Raw genomic sequence first — 11477 nt, forward strand, 5'->3', positions numbered from 1 at the left:
TTTCACCTTGGCTTTGCTTCTGATCCTCCTTTCAGAGGGAAACTTTCCTTCCAATGAAGGAAAAACCTCCCGGAAAATTATTTTATTTTTTTCTTCTTCTTTGAAGTTTAGCCACAGAAAACTGGACGCAGTTAATAAATACAACACAAGGTGGCGCTGTTTCTTTTTTTAATTTCCCCGTTATTTCATTACAAGTTGGAGACACTGAAGAGGAACTATTACTTAGTCAGTTACCACAGTATAACGTGTTCTTAGCTGAATACTTTAATTTTCACATTTACAGCTTTGCGCACATCTGCCTTTTTAGGTCTGTTTGTCATGTGGTTTTCAAACCCTGAATTACAGAGTCTAAACAAATTTTCTAATGATGAAAACTATGAGGTTTTTAACATCTCAGTAGAATGGGAAGTCTTTCATAAATATATTACATTATTATTTTAGGAATGTATTTAATTTTTTTGGTCCTATTCCAGTCTTGTTCCCACCAGTGAGGGACCACGTCCAGCCTGTTTGGTCAATTTTGAGTTGGACATGGTCCTCTGGTCTCTGCATCACATTCACACAGATCCTTCACTGGACTTTCACTAGTTAAGGAAACAGATATTCTGGTTAGAGCTGTCACCTTGCAGTCAGAATACCCGGGTTCGAATCCAACCTCCAGCAGCAGTGCCCCTGATCAAGGTACATCCCCTGAATTGATGCTCTAAAAATCACCTTCCTGTTTCAGTGACTAAATCTGTGTAAGTCACTTTGCAGGAAAGCATCAGATATATGAATAAATAACAGTGTTGGAGGAAAAGAGTTTAATCTCAGTGCGAAAGCTGAGAGTTGACAGAAGTGAGATGATGGCTCAGCTGGTGACTTGGGTACCTGCTCAGCGACCTCACATGGCCACACACCTACTGCTTCTGATGACACGCGCTCATCGTCACCATCGTCATCGTCGCCATCCGAACAACATTGACCGAAGACTTTCACTGACCTTTGCTCTCCACCAGCGGGTCTTTGAAAGGCCTTTCAAATATTGTTAGTAATAAAGAGGAAAGTTATCACAGTGGGTGGATGGAGTTTGTGCTTTGTGTCCCCCTCGCTCTGATCTCTTGTCTCCGGATGCTGCTCGAACCGCAGTCTCCCATTTATCAGACACTTTTCTCCAAAGTGAGGAACATCTCATAGAAAATACAATGTGTTCATTACATTAGGAGGAAGAGACACTTAGATGCAGACGTGTGATTTTTAAGTGCAGTTACTTTGTTTCTTTCCACCATATGAATCAATGTTCATCACACGAGTAGCTGCATAAAACTTTATCAGAATATCATCGATTTCTAATAATTTTTTGCATTAAGATACATATAAACATTTACATTACAGTACAGGAGTAGCTGTGTAAAGGTTTTTCTGGCATCATCTTAAAGTTATGGAGCATGAACATTTACACCTTACATGAACTTAAGAGATAATGGGTGAAGCGAGTATGGAAGAGGTGAGTTTTAAGACCCTTTTTAAATGTGGACAGAGATTCAGCAGTTCTGAGTGAGAGGGGGAGCTCATTCCCCCACATCGGAGACAACCGAGAACCTTCGCGCTTCACCTTTCGTGCGCGGGACCACTAAGCGGGCAGATGTGGAAGAGCGAAAGAGAAGAATTTTCAGAAAAATTTCAGAAATTCTGAAAATTTGGCAAAATTTCAAAAATAAGAGGAGAAAATCCAATTAAAGCAAAATAAACTGCAATGTGATGTTGTCGTAACACACTGATTACACACCAGGAAATTGTGTTGAAACCCAGTGAGCTGAATCCCACTCTTGATCCATTTCGAGGCTCTAGTCTAGTTCACAGGGGTCATATCCTTCCCCCACGGGCCAACCCAGAGGAGCAAACCTTACAGTTTTTTTGTTCAATTCCACTGGAAATTTTTCCGAGACTTTTCCAGCTTCGTGCCTTTTGGGTCCGATGCATAAATCATTACTCAGGTGTCATTCTGCAGCCCCAATGACTGTGTTTCATTGAAGAATGAATGGATGTTACAGCAGAAACCATTGTGTGTTCATGAGGCCGATGGCGCACATCATTCACGGTCGCGGTCGGCCATCTGCGCACATGAGTCAACGCATTAATTCATTCAGTGTTTTGCCATAATTAGGCGGTTCGTCCTGATTATGTTTCCATCTTCTGATTTCATGAGCGGCGGTGATAAAGAATGAGCCCGCAAATTAATTCACGATCCATCAGCGTTTTGTCCCAACACTCCAGCGGAGCGTCGTTCCTATTCATGCAAATCCTGTTGACTTCCTCCATGGATGACATTATCCAAGGCAGCCTTTCACCCTTGTTTTTCTTATTCAGCAATTAATCCTTCAGATGTTTTCATATTTATGAAATCAGTTCCTGTTACCTAATAGGTCCAACAGCAGCACATCCTGCAATTTTATGGTTCGAGATCTAATTGCTTGATCTCTTGATCCGCGAATCACATCAAACGCAAAGGGATTATTGCTGCATGTCATTTTTTTGGAGAGTCTAGATGTTTTGATTTAAAATATTGTTTTCATTTTCAGTACAACAAATAATCATGACTTACTTTCCCAGCAAAGTTGTTCTTTAATTTTATTTATTACAAGTTATCAAGTGAGGGTTCGCACCCTGTGCTTCCGAGATTCACTCTGGACCATCCTGATCCTGAATGACTGAATAATGAATGTATTACTGAATGCATTTAATATACAATAAAAAGGTATTTTACACCCCAAACATGACACTTTTTCCTCTTCCTCATCTTACCTCCTTCTCTTTGGCTCTCGAAGCAAATCCCCGCTGTTCCACTTCCCAGAAGTCACTCATAATTGCTTTATCAAAGGGTTCATTTCATGTTTTAACCAAGATTGAAACATATCTGTTGGATATCCCACAAGAAATCAATAAAATATTTCTCTTATTTGTGTGTATTACCAGTGTGTTGATTTTTAGAATTATTGGTAAACACCAGGATGCAGGTGACTAAAGAAACAGTCCCAATAATAGCCTTAAAAAAAGAAAAACTAATTTTACATTGTGTATCTTTAAAAAAAATGACAAGAAGCAATTTTGGTATTTATTTCATTCTTTTTTTTTTTTCTTAGTTGATTATGATGATTTACCAATATGCAAATGACACAAATATTGTTCTGTGTGGACTTAAGTAAAGATCAGCCACCCATTCATTCATCAGTGTCTGTGATTGAAACAATCAAGGTCCATTGAAATCACAGGACAATGGTAGTGATTTGTGTGATTTTTGCCTTCTCTCCTGTGCCCTTTGGGAAATTGCTGTTCATTGATTGTGAAATATAGTTGGCAAACACCTTTTTTTCTGCATATTCTATACTTCTTTATTCATGGATACAGATAATGTTGTTATATAACTTTCTGTAAATTTAATGCATCATGCAGCACATATAGGTGAGCTTGTCACATAAATAATGTTTCATAATAAATATATGAAATAGGATGTTTCAGAGACACACACACACACACATTCAGAGACAAAGAAAGATCTTAAGAGAGCTTGTAAGTTCCTTTGGGTAAAAATTCTCCTAAATAAACAAAAGTAATTACTAATACAAAGACACTGCATGTAAAAAGCCTTTATTTACAAAAATAAAATATCATCAATTTTGCAAGCTAAATAATACATATATACTAACAAATACGTTAATTAACATAGTAATTAAAATATACTGAGGGTTATGGTTTTTGCAATAAAAAGGCAGACCAATCAGGAAGCTGCACTTATATAAAAGGTTTTCAGATTTATAACTGTTCCAGCATTATAATTATATAGTGTAAAAAATGTGGACTCTTCATACACCTTGAATACTACAAATAAAATGTCACTAATTTATGAGTCTCTTTGTTGCTTCATTTATTTATATGACTTTGCAGCCTCAGTAGAAAATGCCAGTCAGTCGGTTTACTTCGAAAATACCTCACTGGGGTTCCACACAGGGAAGGAGAACATGAGAGTTGATGCATTGCTTTTTTGGTCCACGTTTCATCCGTCAAAGACACACGTTTCACAGCGTTACGATTTCACGAGCGTTTGGCCCTATGATATATCACGATTTTGTGCAACAACACTCTGAAGATGGAGAACAACCACGGTATGAGAACGTTAATCAAATTTTGATGGGCAGCCAGACTGTTCCACGCTTCTCCTCCTTCACAGAGATCTGCAGATGCTTCTCCTTGAACTTGGTGGACACCAAATGTCTCCTGCCGAGCCCGTGGGCTCTGGACAGCACGCAGTCCACGTACATCTCCCAGAAGAGCTGGGCCAAGTCCAGGAAGAGATCGTTGTGCTTCTGGTGCTGAGACACCTTCAGGAACATCATGAAGTCCCAGAGGTCCGCGACTGTGGCCGGAACCCGGAGCCTCTTGGTCTGGATAAGGGCCAGCGAGGAGGAGTCCCAGCACTCGGGGTCCATCTCCTCCAGGCGTCCCGGCATGTTGCCCTCACCCGAGAAGCCCAGCGGAGGGGTGGCGGCCGCCAGAACCAGGGAGCAGAGCAAGGGAAGGACGAGCCTGTCACTCAGGGGTGTCATCGTGGACGAAGGGGCCGGGTTCTCACGAGTCCTGGGGGTCAAAGGTACCACTGCTCCCATAAAGGCTTCTAACACAGATGTGGTTAGCAGGGTGTCTCACAGGAGATTTTCTTCATTTAAACTGCCTTCCTCTGCACGAACAGGGCATGGAATGACTGCGCACCTTCATTTTCACCCCATGAGGCTCATCATTCATGAAAGGTCCTTCACCCACCTGGCTGTATCTCCACAGGTTGCTTCACAAGGGCTTCACTACTTTATACAGTATTATTTGCCATCTGTCTCTGCAAAGCATTACTGTGAATACCTTCAAAATGTCATGAAATGCCAAATTTTTGGACTCCATGCATAATTTCTTGCCCCTGAATTTACAGTTGTTGCACTCATATCCATCCATCCATCCATTGTCAACAACCAAATTAAAGTGAGGTTTAAAATTAAGGTACACTTACCAGATGATGCCACCTTAGGTTATGAATGGAGAGATGAAAGAAACAGTAAAGTTTTAAAAGATGTTATTGTTTAGGTGTGAAGTAACACCTCGCTGAGACCTTCAAGATGCCTCCTCGGCTGTTGATAAGAAGGTGAAAGAAGCTGGCATGAGATGATGGGTGCTTGGGAAAAAGTCACCCCCCCCCAGACTGGTATGCTTTTATAGTGGTGACCGCCCCCATACCTTTCGTCACTGCATTGTAGGAGCAGCAAGGACATCTGAGTGTGACATGAGAGGTGATGACTGAGGTGATGCCAGAGGGGCATCAATAGAATTGTACCTTGCTGATGACTGCATGAAGCAAATTTGTGTGTGGGATGAGAGGAAGCAATTATAATAACAGATTGATGTCTTTAGAAGAGACATGACACAATGATCACAATAGAGTCATCACTAGAAAGACAGGTTACATTATGTATGATTAATAAAGTCATGAAAATAAAAGCAAAAATACTCAAAGATATTCATAAAATAATAAAATTAAGGTGGCCAGTTTTGCTTTGCAAATTTGTAAATTTTGTAATGCTCTGTGGCGTTTATGTTGAGTGGAATTCAGCGCAGTTCAATACAAAACGTGGAAAAATAATGACATCATTTTTTAACATGCGGTCCAGCGTGTGGGCCTGACAGAGGGCGGGAACGACAGTGTCACAGCCTCGTCTGGATTGGTCAAAGTGCCATCGGCGTCCAATGAGCGCTCGGAGGAGGGACAATGTCGAAGTACTATTGTGATTGGTCGAAGCTGGATACTCGTCCAATGGGAGCTCAAGTTCGTGTCTCGCCCTTAAACTTCCGCTTTGATGGTGGAAAACGTGTTATTGTGGAGTGTCTGTGGAAATGTGTCCGAGTTGAGCTCGAGAAACGTCGTACGCCGCGCTGCGTGAACGATCCTCCAAACAGCCAGCATGGTTTGGATGAGCCGGGTAGTTTACAGGAAGGTTTGTTGATACGTGAACGAAGCTGTTGCTGAATTTGAGTTGTTTTCGCGCTCCGCTGAGCGTGGTGGAGTCCGCGTGGCTGTGTGTGTGTGTGTGTGTGTGTGTGTGTGTGTGTGTGTGTGTGTGTGTGTGTTAGCGGAGCTCACAGGAGGGCAGCTGGCGCGCAGCAAGTGGGTCGTGATGCAGGGTTAGGTGATAGGCTCCAAGAAGAACAGAGGCGGGGCGGGACTCGAACACACAACCTACTGCTGGGCCACCGCCGGCATGTCCTGTACCATCGCTCTCTAGTGGTGGTCATTGACTGAGCTGCCTGCCCTGCGCACCTCTGTCTGACACACAAGCGTGCAGTATCACCATAGCGTAGTATCACCAGTGTCACCTGTCAGTACCTGAGCTCACCAGCCAGGTCTTCTGAGTTTAGATCCAATACCCTGCACGTCAGTTTCAAGTCAATTGTCTATGACACAGTTTGTATGTTTTAAATGTATGAGCAACGATTATAATGTCCTGTAAGGACTACACTACAAAAGTAAGTTAACTGGGGAAGGTCACTGGCGCTCGAACCTGCAGCCACCTGTGTGTTCGGGGGGGGCTGACACCCCCAGCGTGGAGGATGAACCCTTCGCCGCCGTGTTCACGCAGCTCTGTGACCCCGGCGTCTCTCCTTCCCTCCCGCAGTACGGAAACTTCGTGGACAACCTGCGCCTCTACGTGAAGGGGGGCAGCGGGGGCATGGGGCTGCCCCGCCTAGGGGGGCAGGGGGGCAAGGGCGGGGATGTCTGGGTCGTGACCAAGGAGGCCGTCACTCTCAAGAAGGTCAAGGACAAACACCCCCAGAAACGGATCCTGGCCGGAGCCGGCGTAAATAGCAGGTGGGGGCCTCGGTGGGGTCATGGGAGGAGGGTGGGGTCACTGCGGAGGTTGTTATGTTGTATTGGAGGCAGTAGGTGGTGGTCTTGTGGTTCCATCTGCTCCCTTCCACTTGGAGGACCCAGGTTCGAATACCACCTACTGCCGCAGTGCCCTTGATCAGGGTACTTACCCAGAATTGATGCGGTAAAAATGACTGTATCTGTATTACTGCTGTGTGTTTGGGAGGTGTCCTGGCTGACACTCCCATGCATGCAGTGATGGGTGGACATCAGTCAACCCAGATGCTTAATTCACCAAACTCAGTCATGATTTACAGGTTATGTGCATGGAATGATGTACAGCTCTGTGTGTGTGTGTGTGTGTGTGTGTGTGTGTGTGTGTGTGTGTGTGTGTGTGTCTGTGTCTGTGCGCGCGCATGCTCTCCAGCGTCCGAGCTCTGAAAGGAGACAAGGGAGAGGACCAGCTGATCTTCGCCCCCCCTGGCATCGTGGTCACCAGCGATGACCAGAAGGTGCTGGGTAAGAGCTCCACCCTGCCGTTTACCGCTTCTTCGGCCCCATTTTCCGTGTCGCAGACGTTGAGGACCCTGCTGCCGGTTTGGAGTGACTGCTGGGTAAATCATCGCCATTGTACTGTGGTACCGTTACTGAGCAGGTCCCTGTAGGCAGGGGGTAGCAAGGAATTCTAGAGCTCTTGAAAGATATTGCTGTGTTTCCCTCCCTTTTTAAATAAAATAATTACTAAAGGAATTGTTGTGGGGTCTTTTGAGGTATGGACCCCTATAGTGGTCACCACCATTTACCACCCTTGGTAGTGGGCGTGTCCTTGTGGGTGGTGGGCGTGTCCTTGTGGGTGGTGGGCGTGTCCCTGTGGCGGGCGTGTCCCTGTGGGTAGTGGAGGGATAAATAGAGATGATCCAGTAGAGCTGGTTCACTTCACCTGTTACAGCCGGTTAGTAGGACAGGCTCTGGTCCAAAGAGTTCCGTTCACCTGGTCCTACCATCTCGGCACCACATGTCCTGCAGGTGAGCTGAACGGCGTCGGGGAGAAGGTCCTGGTGGCCCGCGGAGGACACGGCGGCACCTTCCACACGGGCTACCTGCCCAGCAGGGGTCAAGCTCGCCACATCCGGTTGGACCTGAAGCTGATCGCGGACGTGGGCCTGGTGGGGTGAGAGCGAATCGGAGCGGCCTCACCTGGTCACCGTTCACAGGAGCACTGCGACATGTCCCACGTTTTACTTTTGTTTTAAAACTGTCCCCACCAGGTTCCCAAACGCAGGCAAATCTTCTCTGCTGACCAAACTGTCCCACGCCAAGCCCCACATCGCCAGCTATCCCTGTGAGTGTGGATCCGGTCCTGGTCACTTGTGCCCCAGTAATCGTGCCAAATGACCACGCATGTTACAAAGTCTAATTCGACAGTTTCCACGTGACGTTCGTGTGTTTGACTCTTTCTGAAAGTAGTTTTTTTTTAAGGCGTGCTCGGAAACATCTCGGCGTTCTGTTCGGTGAGGTTAATCGTTTACGTGCAAATTTTGTCGTCCCAAAGTCACAACCCTGAGACCAGAACTCGGGAAGATCGTGTATCCCGACTACAGACAGGTGAGAAGCATGGATTCAGAAGTGTGTGTGTGTGTGTGTGTGTGTGTGTGTGTGTGTGTGTGTGTGTGTGTTGGTGACTTCGTTGAGCGACTGATTTTGGGCTTTTATTCAGAGGGATGCTTATTGCCATTTGATGTTTGCTCAATTTAATAATATTTCTACTAAGAACAAATGAAAGGGCAAAAAAAAGGTATTTACCTCCTGAAAGAATTTCCACTGATTTAACCATTTATACAGCAGGGTAATTTTTGCTGTGTCACTTCAGGGTAAGTACCTTGGTCAGACTTTATAGTAGGTGGGATTCAAACCTGCAGTCTCAAAGGCAGTGGCTGTAACCACTGCGCCACCTGCTGCCCTTGGTTATTTACTACAGCAGCCCCGGTTAAGTACCTTGTTAACAGGTACAACAGCAGGGACCCTCCAGGAAGCGCAGTTCGGTTACACTTTGACCGCACGTCTGGTTCCCCCGCGGACACGCCACCTAGGGGCGAACGTAGAGTTCCGAAGAGAAGGAAGGCGCAGGAAAGCGAGACCTTGTTTCACCTTTGCCTCCAGATCTCCATGGCCGACCTCCCGGGGCTCATCGAAGGAGCGCACGTGAACAAAGGCATGGGACACAAGTTCCTCAAACACGTGGAGAGGACGAGGCAGCTCGTGTTCGTGGTGGGTTCCTATCACCGTCCTGCCGCAGCACCGCTCCGCCACTGTTAATAATGCTTATATTAATTATTACATGTGATCGGGGTTCCATGTGACGCCTCCGTGCTGCTGTTTAAACGGTGGTCGGTAGGTGGCGCTAAGTCTGACTCCCTCTCTGTCCCTCCTACTTGAGGTCGATGTCTGTGGTTTCCAGCTGTCCCCAAAAACACCGTTCAGGTCAGCGTTCGAGACGGTGCAGCTCTTAATTAAGGTAACGTGTGTGTGTGTGTGTGTGTGTGTTCGTTCTTCCCTGTTAGTACAGTTGTGCGACTAATGTCCAATCTGTCATACATCCGTGCTGCGTAACGTTTTTTTTTTTAACAGTTTGAAATTATAGCAATCTTGTTATACATCATTAAAATGGCAGAATAATTTTAAATGTATATAAATCGCGTAATATTAAAATTAAGGGTTTTTTTTTAAAAATTAAAGAAGCTGCATTTAATTTTACCCAGTACCCTACCACCCTGGAGTGACGACCTTAATGAGAAGCAGGAGGCTGTGAAAAAATTGATTCCTTTTCAGTCTGCATTTCCAGGAAATATTTTGTTATTGAGAGAGAGTTTTATGCTTGTAAATCACTTGAAATATTTAAAGTCAAGTCTTTTTTCACAATTTGGATTTCATCACTTAACCAACCACTTGTTCCTGGAAAACGTATTAAAAAGTGATATAGTGATGCAGTGGGCGGTGCGGTCGGCCCAGGTGCGGTCAGGTGCGGTTCAACTCTGTTTTCTTACCCACAGGAGTTGGAGCTGTACAACGAGGAGCTGCTGTCAAAGCCCGCCCTCCTCGTGGTGAACAAAATGGATCTTACCGACACCGAGCTGAAGCTGAAGGAGCTTCTGGGGCAGCTGCAGGACCCCGAAGGTAATGCACCTCGGACTTCTCTGAGCTGTTTGGAACAACGGGTTGTCGGTTTTTGTACAGACTGCGGTCTCAATAAGCAGAACTTGCATACACCAGCTCGGCTCCTCAGCTTCCAAATACAGTTGCAACCGCAAGTGTGTTTGTAACTCAATTCGTTCGTAACTCAAGTCACCTTTGCCAGTAAGTCATAAGCAGTAGGTGGTTAATCCTCTAGACATCCCTCATCTGTGGGTTTGGTTGTGTAAAAATCTTAGCTATACCTGTAATAAATAAAAATAATTCCAAGACTTTTTGTTTCTGTATTTATATTATGCTAATGACATTAATTACATACGTTAAATACATTATTTAAAATGACTGGAACTAAAATATCTCCATAAAGTATTCAGTGTTGGCTGCTAACTGATTGATCTATAGACATGTGCAATGTATCTCATGGTTTTATTGATCACCGACACTCGGAAACCACAGACACGAGCTGTAACACTGTGGAAGTGAGTTGAATGAAGGCGATTCCACAGTCCTAATTTGATAGGGTGCTCTTTATTGCCTTCTGTCCGCTGGGAGTGAAAACAATGGACACATTAACTCCACCGCTGAAAAAACAGTACGAAACCAATCAATGAAGAAAAAATTGGAAAATGCTAGTAAAGGCAACCAAACTGGGAAATGTTTGTATCTTCGAAAGTTCATATCTCAAAGGGTTGTAACTCACTCTGATTTTCCCAACAGTAAGAAAGAGAGGGTCTTGACTTTCGGGGACTCATTGTAGTTTCTGTGTCAGGTTTTTACCACACTCTGCCAAAGGACATGGTCCCGAGGCACAGTGTAACATTCAAGGACGTGCTTCCTGTGTCGGCGGCTACCGGCCTCGGGGTCGAGGAACTCAAGACTTGTATCCGGCACACGCTGGAGCAGGAGGCTGCCATGGAGAGCAAGGAGCTGTGCAGGGAACGCCTGCAAGCACTGAGGGTGGCAGCACAGCCCCCTAAACTCAGAGACCCCCCAGTGTGCGCTGACACGCTCGGTCTGACCAGAAACTCGACTAGTTAGGTCTGGTCCAACTGGCAGCACTGAGACAGACACTGATCACCCTGTTGTAAAGTGAGATGTTGTTTAACCCTTGAGAACTGTACCGAGAGTGTAAATGGCGTAATGTGACATTCTACCCGAGTAACATGTTAGCATTTGTAAATAAAGGATTTAATCAGGAATGTGCTCCTTTTAATTTTCGTGGGGGAGCAGAAAAAAAAGAGTGTGTGAAGTGCAAAGAGGGGAACCCTCATGATGGGTGGAATGGCCTACTTGTGAACTGAGCTTCAGCTTACATTTCAGTGACAGTGTATCTCTTTTTCTCCAGGTTTCTTAGACTTTGCTGCTATTTCATGAGAAAGGAAAGGAAATCCAGACCAGTTTC

At 45.1% G+C, this 11477-nt stretch overlaps 1 protein-coding gene across 1 annotated transcript; it reads left to right on the top strand.

Moving 5' to 3' along the window:
- Positions 1-5875: 5875 nt before the first annotated feature.
- Positions 5876-11477, top strand: gtpbp10 (GTP-binding protein 10 (putative)). The gene is made up of 10 exons (XM_018762733.2): positions 5876-6014; positions 6693-6886; positions 7314-7405; positions 7913-8057; positions 8155-8228; positions 8439-8491; positions 9047-9154; positions 9324-9401; positions 9937-10060; positions 10845-11477. Exons 1-10 carry the CDS (start codon positions 5982-5984, stop codon positions 11111-11113), a joined length of 1170 nt encoding a protein of 389 aa, XP_018618249.2. The 5' UTR covers positions 5876-5981; the 3' UTR covers positions 11114-11477.

The sequence above is a fragment of the Scleropages formosus genome, chromosome 18 (genome assembly GCF_900964775.1).
Source record: "Scleropages formosus chromosome 18, fSclFor1.1, whole genome shotgun sequence".
Taxonomy (NCBI): domain Eukaryota; kingdom Metazoa; phylum Chordata; class Actinopteri; order Osteoglossiformes; family Osteoglossidae; genus Scleropages; species Scleropages formosus.